We start from the raw sequence: 21,614 nt of genomic DNA on the forward strand, positions 1-21,614 counted from the left end.
AAGAGACACCAAAGGCTTGGCAGCCAAAATTTTAACAAGTGCATTCTTAATTTTCTTTGTTCATCAATAGAAGCCTAAGGGAGAGCATTTGTGCGCTAAGCGAAGGGTCCTGGGATTGATACCCAGCCCCGGAACAATTTTTCCTTGAAATTATTCAAACCTGCTTTACAGGGAGCTACTACCTGAAAGCCAGATTTGCATAAGGTAATACATGTTAGTGATATAATCTCTGGGTTCCAAATTCCCTTTAGTACGCATTTAAAACGACTGTTCTATTTATGCAAATTTGTTTGCATCAATCCACTTCACACAGAACTGTATATTCTAACTTTTCCACTCCTCAAGCAACTTCTTGCAACCAAGAAACTAAAGAAATTAACAGCAGAAGTCCTTTCTCACTTCTTTTCGTAATTATCGATAGAAATTTACTTATTTTTCACAACTAAAACTTTTTAATTATATAAGTACTTAAATTTTATAAAATATTATAAAAGTTAAAAAATTAAAACACTTTAAGAGCTTGACCGTGTTGATGTGCATGTACAGCAGTTTCAGAGCCCATTTACTCCATCATCAGCATTTCGACTGTTGCTTGCTGTGAGTCTTGTGGATTCAGCACTGACGATGGAGTGAACAAACTTCGAAATGGCAGTATGTGCATGTCAAGATTTATTACCTTTTTTTAAAACTATTTTAACATAGTTAAGTTTTTAATTTTTGGACTTTTGTCATATTTCAAATAATTAAGAGTTGTAAAGCAAATCGATAAGAAATAAATATTTTAATTAATGTTATAAAATTATTTGTAACAAATCATAAAAAACCGAAAACATGCCATGAACAGCACGAAAATCAAGTACATGGAGCAATAACATGAAAAACACAGACTTCTCAGCTCAGTTTGGTTCCAAAGCTGACGTGTGTATCACTGATTTGTTTGGCTTTTAAGTTGTTTCAAGAGTACTCAGGTAACAACTTATTTGTTGATGAAACTTCAACTTCTATGGACAGAAATAACCCGTGTAAATAAATACTGTGTTACACAGTCATCACCACATATTATGCATGATAAATAAAATTGCTAGTATAATTTTCAAAGAGGATTACATTTAGTAAGCCACATTTCAAACATTATAATCTAGCAAGTCCAAAACTATAAGAGGCCAAATAGTGTGCACTGAGTCCAGAACCATTCACTAAATTTCTACACCAACAGACTAAACAATTAAGAGACAGACAGACATCCATCTCGACTGTGGTCAGGGTAATCAGTGCACAGTTACACAAAGTCTTAGCTTCCGTCCATGGCCACCGGCTCAGATCCAGAACTCGTGTAATTTCCTCCCACCTGCTCCTGCGACTGATTCCTGCGCAGCCTCCTCTGCGGCTGCTGGAACAGTTCCTCCGCATGCTCCTGCAGCTCTTCAGCTGGTAAGCTGGGTTCGTGGAAACTGTGGTGGCAGTCATTGCATTCTTCGAACTGCTCTTTAGACTGGTCCTGCTGCAGGAGGTGGTCAGTGTCCTGCAGTTCGATGGGCAGGAAGATTCGGCGTGAATGCTGGATAGGAGCTCTGCAGAGTGGACACCTGTCACACCGCGCACCGCACTCGCCACACGCCATCACGTGCGCGCAGGGGAAGAAGGCGGTGTCTATGGCACGGTCCATGCAGATGCGACATGACATGGCTTCCAACAGTCTTGCCAATCGTGCCTGTGTAGACTGACAAACAGAGAAAATACACGTCATAATCTTTACTCATTACTAGAGCTGTGCGTTTTCCCTTTCAAGCCTGCCTGCCCCGTGTCATTCAGAATACGTCTGATATTCCGCTCTTGACCAATCAGACAACAGGCCGAGCGCAAGCTTGCCTGGCAGTTCCCGCTCCTTCTCATACCAAGCATAGTATGACCCAAGCGAGCCCAATGGGTTGTTACGAAGCCTATGTGTATAATCTTTTCGCTGTAAGAATAATCCTACAGTAAACAATGGCACGTGACTGAAGTGAGGCTTGATTGGCCACAATTTGGCGGCAGAGATTTTCAGTAAGTGATACTGCCCACTCCTGTACATTCTGTTTCATGTTAAACATTTCCCGTTTCTCGTCAAAGTAGACCTAACCTCACTACTATGCATTCGTTTGCTAGGAAACTGTAACTTTATAATTTATTAATTGGAACTTACTATATACATTCAACACTATTTCTTTCTCTCCGCATTTGATAGGGTTTCCACTCTTATGTTTAGTAACCACACACATTGAATATGCAGAAGCCATTCTAACACGTGCTTACGAGAACAAGCTCATGTGGCACCAGCACATTACAAGAACAGACTACCTCGGCATTACTCTTAGTATTCATCCGCTTACAACGTAAATAACAAAATATAAAAGTAGCTTTTCTTTTACATAGCGTTTTACATATGAGTGAAGTTATATCTTTCGTCATATTTAATAACTAGAATTCAATTTTTATTTTCAAATAATACAAGATTATGATTTCCAAATAAGGAACTATATTTTCCTGCGTCATGTGAGTGTTTCGACTGTGAGCCAATCACGGGTATGACAGCCACGTGCTTGTGTTTACATCAGGATTTTTCTTACAGCGAAAACAGTATAGTTTAACTGTACGCTATGGATTCTCAACAAGTGCAAGACAAGTTAAGTGCGGAGACTATGTTTTGGTTAATGGGAATAGGACTGGATCTGAAGCCTGGAACAAATTCTGTTGTGTAAATGAAAAAGAAACACTAAAACCAGAGGGTGCTGCTGGAAAGATTTTAAAAGTGAAAACAGGTACCTCAGGCATGCTGCGTCATATATTATGTAAAGTGAAAAGAAATCTTCAAGATGGGTAAAATATTTAAAAAACTGAAAGATTTTTAGTGGAAAAGTGTGTGGAAATGTGCGCGAAAGACTTGAGACCATTTTTCTATTGTGGAAGGGGAAGGATTTTCAAAGTTAGGACAGGCCCTACTGGATATATTTTTTTCTCCTTAAAAACAGTATTTATTTAGAGCTATTTCAATAACTGAAGTTTTACGAGAAAGACACTTTGAAATTAACAATAAAATAAAAAGTTAATGGTTATCTTAGACACAACTTTTATATTTATTGAATCCAGCACTGACTGTGAAAGCTAACTACACGTAAAACAAAACAGAAGAGACATGATAAGAGCCTGCCTTCCTAGGAGCAAGCTCACGTGGAACCCGACACATAAACTTGCTTCTACTGTTGGGTTAAATACGCTTGTGCCTGTTCACAAGTCCAAGCAGGCTGAATGTTGCTGTATGCACAGCTCTACTTGTTACATGGATGTTTTTACTCTACTTCTGATCTCGACAAGACTTAAGCAAAGTCTTATTCAATGTTGATCAAATGCCATATAACGTCACAATTTCGTGGTAGCAGGAGTGGCATCAGGAGAGGAGTTTCAATTGACTATCAAGCTGTGCCCACTACTCCGTACAGATACTGAAAGTGCAACTGAATCTTTTTCAGAACATTTTCAATAGAATTTACTCGTGACCTGTATTACTGTTATATTTAGGTTACTAATTTTCCTTAAAAATTACTTTACAGTTTCCTTCGCTGCTGTGCATAAATCATGACTGAATTTATTATATCTTTAAATTTTAGTTTCAACTTGTTTATTTTTGCTTCACATCTACGTGCTGCATGAAGATAACGTTAATAATATGCTATCAGCATTAGTATTTAATATCAGAAGTATCTGTCTTGGGCAATAACAATATGCTTTTAAAATACTTTCAATGGTGCACAGTATAAGGAAGGAAGGCTGCAAGAGGCTCCTTGACTCATCAAGTTGACACATCCAAGTCACCTCTTCTTATATGACGCAACTTATTTATTTTTTTTTTTCTGGTCTTCCTTCGTGGCAGTGGGTTAGTTGTAACCCATGTTACATATGTTTCTATATCTTCAAGTCAATTTATACTATTATCAAAAATTTAATTAATCAAACCAACTCTTACATTTAGAAGTAAAGCAAGTACTCTCAAACAGCATCACTTAAGAAGAGTTCAACTGCAGAAATGCATTTCACGTGGAAAATTGCAGGCTATACGTTATGCAATACTAAAGAAAGTGTAGAGATATCAAACGATTTGAAAGTTACTCCCATGTTAGAACATCTTCATAATTAAAGAACAAAATGAACTGAACATATAAATAGAATGGAAATTCAAGATTACTGAAAGAAATTCTAACTTGGCAGGAACATGAGAAAAGAAGACTGTGAAGACCTAAAAAAAGATGGCATGAGAGTGGAACAGCCCACTCGGCCTAATTTCCCTGACAGGAAAACGACAATAAAAAATTACTGTTACGAAACTTGTACATGAAGTTTGGAGTAATTGGGATCACAATAGTCAGCATAAGGATGGTGATGTTCGTCTTGTTATTACCTTGCATTGTTCAGCCTGACAATTGCCATTGGAGACCTCTTCACCATTTTCATGTTCGTTCTTATTTCCAATTGAGGAGTGAGTGGAATTAATTCCAGAAGGAGAAGGGGACAGTCGAGATCCTCCACCACTTCCTGAATTCTGGTATAAAGCACGTCTTGCATTGTCGTACACTTCACGGCAGGTTCGCCTGATATCGAACACATACTTCTTACCCAGTGACGTATCTTCATTGAAGATGGACACAATTGTACCCTAGAATTGAAAATAATAATATATTATGTAATGAAGACAAGAGTCACAAAATTCAAGAAAGAGAGAAATCTTACCAAAGCTCAAAGTTATATACATAAACAATAAAATGTAAGTATAAATTTGTAATTACAATAAAAGTATCCAGCTGAGGTTAGTTTCTGTGGCAACACTATCTCTCATAAGGTGATAACGCAAAATGTCAGAGCCTCTTCTACTAAACTACTTAACGAATTCCACTCATACTCAACATCCTGAAAGTAAGTACATAAAATACAGAGAGTTACACCAGTTACCAGCATTCTTACTGAGCTGCGAGGTAGTGCATCAGGGTTTTCCAACATCTCGTTTGTTTTAAGCCTTATCAGCTGTTGCACACTTCACATTGTCTGAACTGTACTGAGCATTACGTATTTTTAAGCATGATTAAAATATAGTCAGGGCTGGGCAAAATACTGATATCCAAGTATTTGAAATACAAATACAAAATACTTAAAAAAAATTAACCAAAATACATTTGTATTTTAAATACTCAAAATACATTTGTGCGAGATCGTGCGTATTTGCTTGGTTTTCGCACAAAACCAATCCGCGGAAAGTCTAAAATTCCACATTCGGTATTCCCAACCTAACACACATAACAATTTCCCTCTCCTTACCGCTTAAGTGACATATTGATTTTACTGCTTTAGGCTTTTAACATATTATTTTTAGAAACATTCAATATAGTAATAATTATAAATTGGAAACTTACCACTGCAATTTCACCTAAATTCCACTGTTAATTATTGTTTTTAAATATTTGCAAAAATTAAGTAAACTCTACAACTCCACTAAAGTTACTGCATTCGTGATGCATGTAAAGCAGTTTGTTTTAAGTTCGCATTTATAGATTGGGGGAAAAAAAAGACAGACATATATCACGGCCTGCTGGAGTATAGTAAACACAGAAAACATTTTAAAGCAACAATGTTGAAGATAGATATTTTTGTTTTGCAAATTTGCCGTCATTGAACAGAAACCAAGATGGAGATTTCATTGCAACAGATATGTAATAAACGATCTTCGCACAAAATAATGTACGATACACAAGCGGTATGTTTTCTTTCAATTCTCGGAAATTAAAAAAGCTCAACTACGTTTCACTTTTTCAAACTTTTCCTCGAACGTGAAAACTTCAACATACCGCTCTTGTAACGCATATTACTATTGTATTTGAAATACTCGATACAATATATAGGCCTAAAGAAATAAGAATATTACTGAAAATCTAAAATATTATATTAACATTAAAAGTATTTTTACCTCGAAATTTTATATAAACACTGAAACTGAACATTCTTCCTTTTCCCAGTCAGCAATGAAATTATGCTACATATGAATAATTACTGCTCCCTTAAAAAAACCAGTTTCTCAAGAAGTTTATCAGATAAGGATCCCCTTGCTTGTGAATGAATAAATCCTGCAAAACAGAACAGTCTTTCTACAGGTGCAGAGGAAAACAAACTTGTATTATACTTTATAAAGGCTTGTTTCACTATTGGGTAATTCTCTGGAGTGCACAGGTTGTCCCTTTGCCATTGAAGATGAAATGGCTATCTGACACTGCCTCACCAAATGATAGGAAGAGGACACAGAATATGTGTGTGAAACCAGCTGAGCAGTTCTCTGTTACACCTGTTTATATCATGTTTGAATTGCAATATTTGAGAAACTGAGTCATAAAGAGAATTCCATCGAGTTGGGCAAGGAAACTGATGAATATTTCAAAATATCTGATATAATTTCTGAGGATTTGGATCTCCTAGACACATTCCATAATGCTGAACATTTAGCAAGTGTTGGGTGATGGATCCTTGATGTTGTTGGAGATTTCTTTATGGCATTGAGGAATCAGTTGTGGCAAGAAAAATAGCAGATCTGAAATGGATAGGCAAATAAGACAAAAGTTCATTCTTCAAATCCAAATCCAAAACTTGAAGGACAAGAAGAAAAAAAAAAGTATTTCAAGTATTTGAAATACAAAATACATCAATTTTATGTATTTAAATACAAAATACTTTCGAAAATCCTTACAAATTACAAAATACAAATGTATTTCAAATACTGCCCAGCCCTGAATATAGTATAGCAAAGTATTTTCCTCATTGAAACCTATCTACTGAAGAAGAAGTCGTACAAGTTGTGTTTACACAAGTTTCAGTAGTGTTTTCGAAACTACACAACCATCGAAAAGGCATGTTGTTAAATTATTTTTTTATCTTATTACAGAGGAAGGCTTGAAGGTCAGCACCGCAGCCTGAGACTTATTGTGCTTACCTCTTTTGATAAGAATCTATATATATATAATTCGAACTAGTAATGAAAATTACGGGAAAACGGCTGAACGGATTTTAATAAATCATCCCTCATTTTGAAGCTTGGAACCCAAAGTTTTTCAGAAAAATAGTAGTTTTCAGTAAAATGTCAATTTTCCTATATCATTTTCCTATTTTACAAAATCCATCTTTCGTCAGTTTTGGGAACTAATTAATTGCATTTCAGAATAAAACAAAACGCACACTACAATAAACAATAGACTATTACACGAAGGCCATGACCTACAGGATTGCTGACATACTTAGAGTTCAGATGGGTCAGATTCTTTAACATCATAATGCCAATATGTCGATCTTCATTTGTGTAATTTTTTGATAACGTATAAAAATAATTTACAGGTCTGATTCTCTGGTCTGTAGTTTTCCGAGTACAGCTGTGTATTCCATATTAAGAACTACAAAATTTAAGAATGTTTGTTGACATTTTTACCATTAAAAATGAAATATTATTATAGTTAATGCAACACATGATGGTATACCTACTGATGATATGAAAGTGAAACCTTTTGGGGCTAATCTCACTATGGAAATTTAAATAATTTTGAAAATGAAAAAGACCAAAAGGGGATGTTGTTGTTCAGCCAGCTATCCAGAAACAGGAGATAATGGTAGCATGGCCAGTTCCTTTCACCCTTCATTGCATACATTGCTCACTAGTTCCATATCACACTAGCACACACCTTGAGATCTCTTATAAACTGCGCTGTCACAGCACTCCGCACAGTCTCGCAACTGTAGAACGCGTGTTTCTCGGTGATGGCTCTGTACACGCCACTAGCTGCCTGCGACGATTCTAACTTGATCTGAAGTGATGTCTCGTGTCCATCTAAATCAGCATAGGCCAAATGAAACAGTCGACGTTGTGATGCTGCAGTCTGGATGGCTGTGTATGGAATGCTGAAAGTAAAACCTTCACATTAATATGTTATACACTGCAACAATGTAAGGGCTATTCCATATGAATCGATCAGTAAAAAACCTCGCATTTTTTATACTCTAATTTTCTCCATATTTATACAAGGTGCTGAGGAGAGTGCATTTGCAAAAATATACTATAGTAAGTCAAACGGTTTTCGTATTATTGAGCAACAAATTTAGCGTATTTTATAAAAACAAGCCTCTTTCAGCGCTCAGAACTCTGGAACCATTTACTGCAGAACATTGAACGAGAGCTCATTTTGAAGCTGACATTTGGTAGGTTATGATAAGAAGTAATCCTTATTTTTATTGTAACAGACAGATAATCTGATTTTACTTACTTTTAGCCTTTTTGGCCATTTGTAAAAATGTAAAAAATATTGAGAAAAAACCTTGCATTATTAAGAGGGATTCGGCATTGTTTGGTTAGTGGCTCGGCAATAAGTTTCGAGGGTATTAAATAAATTATTTTCACACGCCTAGACTTGAACGGCGCAGTACCGCACGCACTGGCCGAGAGATGAAGATAAACGAGTGTTGGGCGTCATTTTACTCCTGTGTTTATGAAAACCTGTGATAAAGCTAGCCCAGCTATGCGCTACTAGACGAAACATCACGTGTTTTTCTCCTGGCCTTGCTTGTCTCGGCTAGCTCCCACCTCACAGTCAGCTGGTTAGTTCACGCGTGTACTATTTATTTTCTTTATTTGGTATTTTCAATACTTTCTTATTAACGTTGCACCAGTAAAAATGTGTTTATTTGTACTTTCAATGCGGAATCTAACCATATATTTTAAAAATACTTTTTCGTGGGGAAAGGCGTCTCAATGAAGAAAAATCTAAATTTCTCCATTTCCATTAAAAAAAAAAAAAAAAAAAAAAAACTGTTTACATGTCAATATAAACTTTAACTTCTCAGCATCAAAATAAACCATGATTTTGATTATTAGGTGAAAGGGTTTCGGAGCCACAACAGTTTAAAGTTGCTAATTTTATGAAAATATGATAAATTTAAATATTTTTAATTTAAACACTATGAAGTTCTGATGCCTCAAACTTTGCACAAAGCATTATATCACAGTTGTCTACGGACAGAAAAAGTTTTATTGTATTTAAAAATTGCAAGGTCAATTTTCTCTATATTTCGGTCGATTTGAGATGGAATAGCCCATAAATACAGTCAGTCTTAAGATGATTGAATCGCACACGTTGGTTTTAAAGGCATTATTTATTGCTAACGAGTGAAGTGTGGTCACTTTAATTCAATATTACCACCACAGTTACAACTTAGTTTTCGCATTTAAAATAAACAGTAAACAAGTGAAGCGCTTCAAGCTCTCTTATTTCTCAATGCTGTTTTATTATGAGTGACATATCACACCGACTTTACTTTGCTCTTACACTTCTGTAGCATAAATAACCGATGCTATCAAATTGATAAGAGGAAAGTTCAGTACAGTTTTGTAAGCAGTAAAATAAAGTTACAGTCATGGTTAAAATTAAGAAATTACTAACAGTTCTGCTAGCCTATTTCAAAGAAAAATATCGCATTTTTGTAACTTCACTATCAGCCTGCTTCTGCTATCCGGCTATGAACTGATAGTGATCAACAAAGACGTAGACGCAACAAATAAGTCTGCTGAACTTGCAGTGTAGGCTTTCACGGCCGGAGTCTATAGATGTAGATTCATTTTCCGGGCTGAGAGGCCGTGGTCTATTAGTTGGTTTTATACCAGACGTTTCGTCTGCAACTGCGGCAGACATCTTCAGTGGAGTGGTATCCGAGGTCGCAAGACTCTTCTTGGCGTACCTGAGGCAACTGATCCTGTGTCTGGTTGTGCGGGCGTATTTATAGTGCGGCTCGCGGGCCAAGGCCTGTTGTCGCTGCGGTCCACGCCGCTTTGTTCGCTGCTCCCGTTCTGGGTTCCGTCCTTTTGTTGTAGTGGCTTCTTATCTGTTCTGTTTAGGACCAGGTACCAACACTTGTTTAGCTTTACGCCTTCTTCCTTGCGATTAAAGTTGTTGTTATGTTTATATATTTCGATCGCTTCTCTATGTAGACGGGGGAAGAAGTGCGTCGTAAAGCTAAACAAGTGTTGGTACCCGGTCCTAAACAGAACAGATAAGAAGCCACTACAACAAAAGGACGGAACCCAGAACGGGAGCAGCGAACAAAGCGGCGCGGACCGCAGCGACAACAGGCCTCGGCCCGCGAGCCGCACTATAAATACGCCCGCACAACCAGACACAGGATCAGTTGCCTCAGGTACGCCGAGAAGAGTCTTGCGACCTCGGATACCACTCCACTGAAGATATCTGCTGCAGTTGCAGACGAAACGTCTGGTATAAAACCAACTAATAGACCACGGCCTCTCAGCCCGGAAAATGAATCTACATCTAAAGTCTGCTGAACATTTGATGTTTTTGCTTGCAGGCTGTTCTGCAACTCCACAAGGTTATCTGGCATCTCAGGAAAAAAGATGTTTATGTGGCATTCCCCTATATCTTTATTGCTGTTATAATGACGCTTGTATAGCTATGACGAGCAACTTGGAGAACAAAACATGAATACAGTGCGAAGATCACTGCCTTCTACTTTCATGTGAAAATTACAGACGCTTTATTAGAAGGTGGAAGGTGTTAGTTATAACTTTTGTTGCATCTCTATTGTGTAACAAATTACACATGGAACTGTACTTCAAGAACATGCAATGAGTAACACTGTACTAGTACCAAGTTCAAAGCAAAATACAAACATGTGTACCTGATTTTATAAAACCTGTTTTTCTTTGTACGACTTTCATGTAGTGACGTGGAAAAAGAAGTGTGATTCATTACAAGTGTTCTTGATTTATATAGCTACAATCCTGAATAAGAAAATAAAACAGCTGATTATCTTGACAGATCTTTGAGCATTCTGCACATGTCTCAGTAAGCACAACTGTATCATACCTCCAACAACTAGTGTCATATACAAGGACAGATTGAAGTATTTAGATTATTGTTGGTTGAATGTTTCAAGTCTTTTGGTATTCCTTTAAAAATTTTGAAAATTATTGCTGTAGACGTAATGAAATATTCTGTTCAGATTTTACGTAATCAGCTGTACTCCTAAATTTCTTTATGCTCGACCATGCCGAAATGTAGTAATTATACACCTGATAGCAGTCCTTTAATGCATGTCATTAAAGTACACCTACTCATTAAAGTACAGGTGTTTTCAGCCAATGACAACTCAGCTTACAGGTATTCAGCCAATGACAAGTCAGCTTTGTACCGTTATAAAACTGCAAGTATCGATTATTCTCGGATATGCAATCGAAAGAGAATTAGCAAAAAGTCACCGAGGCTGGAAATCCAATACTGTCGCAGAAGGTTATGTTCTGTTACTATAATAATTAGCGTTAATTGTAAATAATATTCAAATAAATTCAATTTGTCATCTCGTTTTTCAATGTCGAATTCAATAATCAAGGTTATACCAAGTTTAACGGGATTACACAAGGTCAATGACATTATTGTTACTCGGAAAAAATCAATACTTTCGCGTCTGCGCACATCTCACAATTCACGACCTAGAACAAGGTCACTTCCGATCTTGTCAGATACAAGTAAAATGTATACATCTGAATAATTTCAAGTTAGAAATATGGTCGAGCATAAAAAGTCGTATGAAACTCGCCTATAATGGTAATTAAGAAGCTCGTATGAAAATTATGAAACGAGCTTGCGCTCGTTTCATAAACAAACATACTCGCTTCTTAATTACTATCATTATAGGCTCGTTGCATAATGTACTATTATATTCTATCTGATTACTAATAATAATTATTGAATAAACGTACTTTCCCCAGGGTAGCTTCCATTTGAAAATAATAATCATAACACAAATGTTTATTTTATTTGTTCAGTATGCTGTGTCTTTTGGCAACCCTTACTGAAGGGCAGCTACTTTTGTGGGATTTATATACTGTACAATAGAGAAACAGTATGATTCCAGTTACTTGTCTTTAATTGCTCTGATATTCGAAGGAGGAGGTGCACTGTTAGCTAAAAAGCTAGTGTATCAGCTTTCCACATTGGTAACCCAGGTTCGAATCTTGGTGAGTCCACGTGGAATTTGTGAACAAAGACAGTATTAGGTGGTAGATTTTGCAGGATACTCCTGTTTCTCTACAAGTATTTTACCATTAATCATCATAATTATCATACTCGTGCAATGCAGACCACATCTCTGGTGCACTAAAGATAATGCAAGGAGTCTTTAATTATTGTAGCATATGGGTACACTTGAGCGAAATTGAAGTCAACAGAAAAAAATAACTGAAGGAGGGAAAATAAATAAAACAATTATACAAATCAAGATTTCAGGTATAACTCCCTGTAAAGTTGATTTGAATAATTTCGAGGGAAAAATTGTTCCGGAGCCGGGTAGAACCCGGCATAATACACGTCACTGTTCGTTAACAGAAAACCACAATTTAAGTCACACAGAGTTAGTGTGCACTCGAAGTTGGTTGCTTGACGGTTGTCAGCCCACTTTGAGGTCTGTGGATATAGAGGGAAAAATTGGATCGGTGTCGGTTAGAGTTCCCGGGTAGCTCTGTGGTAGAGCGTTGGTACGTTAAACCAAAGGTCCCGGGTTCGATACCCGGCTCCGGAACAATTTTTCCCTCGAAATTATTCAAAACAATTATATTACACAATTCGGAGATTGTATAAAGTCGCAAAAATACTTGTATGGCAAATGAGTAAACAATATGCACAGAAATTTTAACGCAATAGAAATTTTAGTACTGGGTATTTTGACATCCTTCTTTTTTATGCGAGTAAAAATGTTCCTCATCTCAGAAATTGATGGAGGAAATATCTGTTTATATACATACCGCGCAAGCAATAATAAAAACAAAAACTCAGATTTACGTAAACTGCAGTCCATCACAATTTATAAATGCAGGGAAAAAGGGTTTATATATATGCTTCGAAGACTACTCAAACAAGATACCCCAAAAGAGAATGAGTTCATATTTACACATATGGATCACTTACAGATAAAAATTGAATTGCAGGTGCTGGAATTTATAGTAAATTGTTTAGTTTCTATATATCTCTTGGAAAGTGGAACACACACTTCGATAGTGAAGTGGAACGCACACTTCGATAGTGAAGTGGAAGCAATAGGGACAGCTCTTACACAACTCCCCAGTTACATACCAGTAACATTTTTAACGGGGTAGTAATTTTGAGCGACTCCAAATCAACTCTACAAGCAGTTACTCAATTGAACCTACAAATGGCAAAATTAATGAAATCCAGAATAATATTAAAATTCTCCAAAATCTACAAAAAGAAATAACATTTCAATGAATACCTTCCCATTGTGAAATCCAAGGAATGCATACTTATTCGGCTTCTAAGAACTGTTACTAAGTTTATCTCTAATTGAGAAAAAAATATTGTCACACTGAAATAACGTTTTGAGTATTTCAGTTTCTGCAATAAAAAACTAGGATTTAAACAAAGACAAATTGCGCTGTGTTACGCAATTTAACGAACTGAATTGAAAGTTTTTCTATTAACATAAATATCGAATTTATAGTATTAAAGACTTCATTTATCTTAATTCCATGTTGTTAAAGCACTTATCACAAGTATCAGCGTATCTACATGAATATCTTACTCTCTCAAGTTTGACCTTTATCTCTTGACTACAATCTTAACCTTTGTTCTTTCATAATAAATACCTGATTTTTTCTGACAGATCTTCTCCGTGATAGAGAGATATCCCGTGTGGACCAACTCCTAAGCAAGCTCCGACATTGCCTTCACCTGTAGGTTTGCTGTGGAACAGTTCTTCTCCAAAACTGTCCAGGTATGACGCTTCCTTCAATAACCAATACTCTGCTGTAGATGCCTTCATTCCCTGGGGGGATAAACAAACAGTGGTCTGACTAAAACATACTATTAAAACTTGTTTGTAAAATGGAACTTGGCATTAATGATCTTTCTAGATAAGTTATTTATTGTAAAAATGTCAGCCTAATTGATCTCAAGCAACTGTTGGCTCAGATTCATTCTTATAACGACCTGATGCAAAATTTTCAGAACTTTGGCAACAGTGCTATAAGCCATTTTTTTATTTCTTATAACTGGGTGTAAGATGTCACTGCAGTATTACAGGTCCTGCAGAGATTCATCTGCGAAGCAGAAAATAACCAAATTTCTCAGTTTGCATATTATTGTCGGACGATCAGATCTGTGCCCCTGTAAGATATGCGAACTGAACCCTAATTCCTTCTCAGCCTCGGTAATTCATTTCTCTCCCTGCATTCCTATCTCTCTCTTTTCTATCTCTCTCCCTTTCTGTCCCCCACTATTCAAATTTTAGCCTTCTTGCGGGATAATTTATTTGCACTTGCAGTCCAGTGTTGTCAACTCAACGTGAATACTGTAGCCTGGAGTGGCGAAAGAAATATTATTAAGCAAGTAATAGCAATTTGCGATGAAGAGAAACAAACAAGTCAATATCTGTTTCCTATAAATCAGGCAACGAAAAGAGCAACTGATATCACAGGTGAGGCTTATTTTATTTCAATTGATTACGTATTAAAATTACTTACTTAACTAATACTAATAATACAACATTTTGTGTAATTTATATAGGCAGGTCAGAACTCCTAATAAAGAAAATCAGGAGAGAGGGAGTCTGTGCAGGAGATGAAAAGCTAGAATCACCAGGGAAGAACAGACCAAGGGAACTTTTAATTCTTGTAGATGATATGAACCAATGTATTTTAAGAAGAAAGATACAAGAATTTTATACCGTGCAGGAAGAAGTTCCAACATTGAAGAAATTACTGAAGGTTGCGAAAAGCAATAATTTTCGAGGTTGGAGAGAAACGCTACGGAAAGTGATTCAAGACATGGGATTTAAGTTTAAAAAATGTAGAAATACAAGATGTATTTTGATTGAAAGAAATGATATTGTAGCATGGAGGACCAGTTATTTATGACACCGTTTGACGGAAGTTCGGCAACATCCCTATTCGGCAAGGTTCGTGGCCTGCTGTTTGACGTGGTGGGAGAAAGCGGGTGGAATGGAGTGAGTACAGGCGTTAACTTTTCCAAGAACGACGACAGCGCTGAAGGGGTACAGATCCGATGGTCCGACAATAACAGAATAATAAGCTGGAAAAATCATTTTAAAGAAATAACCCCCAAATTCAGTTCAGCATGCTTCGCAATTTCTAAACAGCAATATCTTAAGGACAATATATTTTGCTTATCTTCATTTCATTATGTCCTACAGAATAATATTTTGGGTAAATTCTGTAGGTAGTAAAAATATATTCTTACTAAAAAAAAGAGCAATTAGAATAATAGTTGGAGTAAAGCCTGGAGAATCATGTAGATCATTATTTAGAAATTCTGACCTTAACAAATCAGTGCATATACTTATTAGTAAACTTCCTCTTATGTAATAACAACGTGTTCATAATGTGTGTGTCCGTTTCATCTGCAATACTCGTAAATTTGACCATATAACGCCATCTTTTGAAGTTCTTTCTTGGATCCGCCTAAAGGAACGTAGAAAAGCACATTCTTTATTTGTCCTATTTAAAATATTGTTCACTTCTACTCCTAAATATCTGAGAACTCGCTTTGAATATCTTACAACGTTACAGAATCAACATCAGGCCTTATTATCCATTCCTCGTCACCGTACGTCTTTCTATTCATCCTCTTTCACCGTGTCAGTTTGTCGCCTATGGAACTCCTTACCTTGTCATGCCGAACGGTTAATCAATTTAAATTAAGAATTAAGAATTACATACTTTTACATGAAATTGATTTGTGAGTGTTAGCCGATTTTTATAGGTTATTCTGTGTATATAAATTCTCATTTAGGCCTATCATAAAGTAGAATTAGGATATGAATTGTAAATAACTTAATTATGTACCATGTTTAGTTAATATTTCATTATAGCCCGTGTAAGCTTGCTAATGTGCATGAAAATTATTTTTATATTTAAGTATGACTTTACTATTTTTGGCATTGTTTCGTTATGTATTTCACTTCTGGTAGTGTGGAAGAGAAGGCCTCATGACCTTAACTCTAGCAGAATAAATAAATAAATAAATAAATAAATAAAGAAAATTTTCCAACAAATTCTGCCATACATTGTATAAATATCCGTAGAAAGGATGATTTTCATACATCATCAAATTTATTACCGTATGCTATCAAAAGGGAGTATGATACATGGCAATAAAACTATTCAATAGTCTTCGTGAGGATATTAAAAATCATAACCAAAAGTCTGCATTATTTAAGGCAAATCTAAAAAATTATTTAACATCTCACATCTTCTATCCTGTACAGTAGATGAATTCTTGACATTTCACAGTGCTGTGTCAATATGAATGTAATAATCCTCTGTGTAAATTTTTCATACATTGAATTGGACATGTTATTTATTCTAGTTATAAAGCAACTGTAAGTATATTATGGAAAGAAGAAATTTATTCATATATTTACGAGCGGGGAAGTTGCCTGGGTACTCTCATTTCGATAGACGTTCCTTCACATCTCACACTTTACTTTTCTTCTGAAGAAGGCATACTGACTTTATTACGCTTGAAAACTAATTGTCTTCTTCAGGAATTGAACAGTGAATTTCGGATCCAGCGGTAAACAGGTCACCATTAGTCCAATGAGGACAACTTCAATACGCAGTTAGTGCTGAGATTTTCTCGAAACACTTTCGTTTTCATTGCCGCCATTCCATCTATTGTCCCAATAATATCTCACTGTGTATGTCAGACAGCACAACACACTCTCTACTTGAAATGAATACGCAAGGGAAGGGCAGACTGCTGAACAAAAAAAAAATATTATTTTTAATGATCACACAAATAATTACATATGACTCCGAAATATGGAACACTAAACAAGCAACGTACTAACCTTAAGTTCTTTGTGTTCCATGGCCACCCTATGCAAGAAGTCTGGGGGCTTGGAGTCCTCTCCAGCCCCGAGTTGGGAGCCCTGTTCCAAATACAAGTTGTGGGGTTGTGGGGATGCCAGGGGATCGAAGTCGCCAGACTCAGCTTGCACCATGAGGGCTATCAGCTTCGCAGTGACGCTCCAGTCATTTATCTTCAGCCTGCCTTCCAACAGATCGAGTCTTGCATGGAGGTAGAACTGGTGCCTGTGTACAATAAAAAAACCTCTTAACATTTTCATGTACAGGGACATCATTTTATTTTTACTTCAATTTTTATTGTACCTGAGTTTCTGAATGTACTTCACTCCCACCCCTTCTACAAATGAAGTTCAACCGTCCTCCACACAGATCCAAGACCGCATATACAGTCATAGTAGCCTTAGTCATAGTAAACAGTACGTTCCAAAAATATGTTCGCGTTTTCCAGAGCTTTCAATATTGAATCATTTTCGCACAGGACTGTCGTCCATTTGCCTACGTCGTATCCCGATTTCCCTTACCAGCTTTTATTCGCCAGCTAGTGGCTGGGCTGTCTTAGCTCTTTTCTGAGAACATTAATTTCTGTTAGGAATTGGACCTCTACGTAATATTATACAACTGTTTAAAATAACTTAAATAAAAGGGCCTTGTTAAGTAATTAACTGTCACGTGATTTCCTCCCTTTCTACGACCCTACGACATAACCACTTGGACGGACAGTAGATACCATGTCTGAGTAATTTTATGTTTTCGGATCGGGCAGAAGTGAAGATTGAATTTACAGTACGCAAGGTGCTCTTTTATAGAGTAGGTACAGAATTATTTCAACATGAGTTACTAGTACGAAGAACGAAACTGGTAATTGGGATTAGGTACAATAGTCTATAGTGCGATAATATGCACAAAAGAACTGAAGCCTGTATCGAAATGATAAAATGTGTTTAAATATCCATATTATGATTATTTTTCAATTTAGCTTCATTCTCTATAGTGTACGCTAATGTGCTGTAGACAGTATAATATACACTGCATAATGAATACGTCCACATGGATAACTCAGTTCGTGAGTAAAAACACTTATTTTTAATACTGTACTGTATCTTGATTAAACAAAAACCTAATGAAAATTATCAAACTCAAAAGCGCGATATTTCCTAGTTTACGTAAATGAATGAACCCTCCTATACCTAGTAAAGTGATTTGTTTGTATATTACGCCAGTATCATCGGACTCCTGTCGGGGGTAACAAACGGCGTTGATCCAGAGGTATAGGCAAGTTAATATTAAAAATGTTAGCAAAAATAAAATGATGTCCCTCTATATTTTAGTACCGTACATTACTATGATGTTTCACTATGTAACTGATATTTTGTGCTACCTTCATCCTAACAAAAAATAATTTTATATACAGGGTACATATACACAGGGTGAACCGTAAGTAACGTCATTAATTTCTTCGAGATATTTCAAATAAAAAAGTTTAATATAATTTTGCTCGTTTTTGCTTCCTTTTTGAGAAAAAAAAATTGTTTTATATGAAACATTTCATAGCGTGTTTTGAGAAAGCCACTGATTTAATTTTCAATATGCTCAGTCAATACAGCACTGAATTAAGATAATGAATGATTGAAAGAATTTTAGTTTTGTCCTTAAGGGAAGAATGTAGGTATCGGTAGGTCCTTATCTCCACCATGTTAAATTGGTACACTTTATGTACCTTTTTCTCTGAATGTATTTAAGGTAGAATCATGCAATTTTGCAAACTAGTAGACAAGAATGTTTTTAATCATCCTTGGATTTTTCAGATTATGTTAGAAATATTGAAAATTTTCACCAAATATAACTACACTTACTTACTTACTGGCTTTTAAGGAACCCGGAGGTTCATTGCCGCCCTCACATAAGCCCGCCATTGGTCCCTATCCTGAGCAAGATTAATCCAGTCTCTATCATCATATCCCACCTCCCTCAAATCCATTTTAATATTATCTTCCAATCTACGTCTCGGCCTCCCTAAAGGTCTTTTTCCCTCCGGCCTCCCAACTAACACTCTATATGCATTTCTGGATTCGCCCATACGTGCTACATGCCCTGCCCATCTCAAACGTCTGGATTTAATGTTCCTAATTATGTCAGGTGAAGAATACAATGCGTGCAGTTCTGTGTTGTGTAACTTTCTCCATTCTCCTGTAACTTCATCCCTCTTAGCCTCAAATATTTTCCTAAGCACCTTATTCTAAAACACCCTTAGCCTATGTTCCTCTTTCAAAGTGAGAGTCCAAGTTTCACAACTATACAGAACAACCGGTAATATAACTGTTTTATAAATTCTAACTTTCACATTTTTTGGCAGCAGACTGGATGATAAAAGCTTCTCAACCGAATAATAACAGGCATTTCCCATATTTATTCTGTGTTTAATTTCCTCCCGAGTGTCATTTATATTTGTTACTGTTGCTCCAAGATATTTGAACTTCTCCACCTGTTCAAAAGATAAATTTCCAATAAATATAACTACACTCTCCCCTTAAAATGTGCAGAAATTTGAATCTGAACAAAAGTAAGTTTTTTAAATTCCTATTCATTATTTTGTCTGCATTATGAATGAAAAGAAACGCCGTGATAGGCACCTGATTGTGACTACGTGAGATAAAATGTTATCAGCAAGTTCTTAACCTTTTGGCTGTAAACAACTGCATCTGTAATGTTGTTTTGCTTCCTTATCTGAGTTCATTATTTTCTAGTATGCAAGTGAAAGTTTGGTCATTGTCCTATGAATAGCAGAGTGCTCATCCTATCCCATAACACAAACTATGTTTTTGCTTTCTTCTTTGTATGAGAGTTGAACTTCATTTGCAAGCTGATGAAGAAACATTTATTGCTGAAACTACACACTTTAGTCAAATATTTCCCTGCGTTGTTTTACTACTTCACAGGGCTCATATTATCAACAAGCTTTAAATGGCACACAATACAAAAATGTAATGCAAAGATAGACGCCTTTAACACTCCGATAAACAGCGTGACCTTGTATTGCATACATAGGTGTTTACGAGTTTACAGTCAATGCCTCTGAAAAACAGGGTAAGACGTAAGACAAAAGAAAACGTGGGCGTCAGTGAGAAGACTTTCGCACACATCTGCATTTCCAACATTCTTCACAAGTGAGGCAAACTAACAAATTATTTAAGTATTCTATTTTTAATTACATCTTATTATTTGTAATTAGTGATTAGAAGATTTCCAAGTCGGTGATTAAGGTTTCATATACAGACAGTTGCCTAGGGCGGCAATTTCCAAGGGGCGGCATTCTCTCTCTCTCTCTCTCTCTTCCTTTTTTATTTTTATTTTGCAATGAAATTTGTTTTTAAAACACCTGTTTGTAAATCTTTTCTGAAGTTTGTTCTTGAACACATTGCGGATGTCGGATATTGTTTTGTTATCGCATTGTCGCGGTCGCGGCGAGAGTAAAAGGAAAGTGTGCAGCTGCATAGTTGTATTATAATGCCGGTATTATCGCCGCGGCCTCATGCTTAACATGTCGGCATCATACAATAACGTGCGGTGTGCTTTTAAAACATAATTTTGCGACCGATTGTTGCTCTGTAGGTTTCACTCTAAGCGTCACGTTGTCACGTCTACTTCCTCGATAAGAATAAGCACTAGTTTGTTCTATTGTTAAATTATTATTATTATTATTATTATTATTATTATTATTATTATTATTATTATTTAATATACGAGTACGTTGACATTCTTAACTCTTAATAATAATTTTTAATCACATACCTTAATGTTCGCCCTCAGCACAAGACATTGCAACCTCGGTTTTAGTCCACGTGGATTAGACAAGTAGGTGTCATTTAATAATGGATGTGCTTAAATGCGACAGGCTCATGTCAGTAGATTTACTGGCATGTAAAAGAACTCCTGCGGGACAAAGTTCCGGCACATCCGGCGACGCTGATATAACCTCTGCAGTTGCGAGCGTCGTTAAATAAAAAACATAACATAACTTTAATAATGGAAGCAGCTTATTGGATGCAATACTGAAATTGAGGCGAGTGATTGGAGCGGCGACATAAGAAATTGAAAACAATAATGCAATTAAATTTCAAAGACCTGTCGAATGTTATGCACGAGCTATTTATTTGTCTATCTGCACGAGGCCGCTTAAAGATCTGCCGAATGTTAACCATGAGAGCGCGGCGATAATATTACGTTATTGTACTACAAAACTGCTTAAATTTAACTGCTTGTATAAACAAGAATGCAATGTTGAAAATCAAATTGGATGTATGTTTATTAGCTATTTATCGTTATGGATAGTAACAACAATTCTCAGTTAGGCCTACATTTCCAATATAATTGTATCGTCAACAATACTACTGTATTTAATCACTTCCCAGCATGTGCACTTAAATATTTACAAATGGAGGTTCATTGCCGCCTTCATAAAAACCCGCCATCGGTCCCTAGTCTGAGCAAGATTAAACCAGTCTACCATCATATCCCACCTCCCTCAAATCCATATTTATATCATCATTCAATCTACATCTCGGTGTGGAGTAACGGTTAGCGCGTCTAGCCGCGAAACCAGGTGGCCCGGGTTCGATTCCCTGTCGGGGCAAGTTACCTGGTTGAGGTT

General features: G+C 36.3%; 1 protein-coding gene across 1 annotated transcript in view; it reads right to left on the reverse strand.

The window, feature by feature from the left end:
- Nucleotides 1–483: 483 nt before the first annotated feature.
- Nucleotides 484–21,614, reverse strand: part of dnr1 (defense repressor 1) — a 92,476-nt gene continuing 71,345 nt past the window's right edge. The window contains exons 3-7 of the mRNA XM_069819942.1: nucleotides 16,948–17,191; nucleotides 13,724–13,902; nucleotides 7,743–7,959; nucleotides 4,433–4,687; nucleotides 484–1,720 (exon numbers count right to left, since the gene is read on the reverse strand). Coding sequence (XP_069676043.1) covers nucleotides 1,292–1,720; nucleotides 4,433–4,687; nucleotides 7,743–7,959; nucleotides 13,724–13,902; nucleotides 16,948–17,191 — 1,324 coding nt within the window. The 3' untranslated portion in view covers nucleotides 484–1,291. The remainder of the gene's footprint in view (nucleotides 1,721–4,432; nucleotides 4,688–7,742; nucleotides 7,960–13,723; nucleotides 13,903–16,947; nucleotides 17,192–21,614) is intronic.

The sequence above is a fragment of the Periplaneta americana genome, chromosome 3 (assembly GCF_040183065.1).
Source record: "Periplaneta americana isolate PAMFEO1 chromosome 3, P.americana_PAMFEO1_priV1, whole genome shotgun sequence".
Lineage (NCBI taxonomy): Eukaryota > Metazoa > Arthropoda > Insecta > Blattodea > Blattidae > Periplaneta > Periplaneta americana.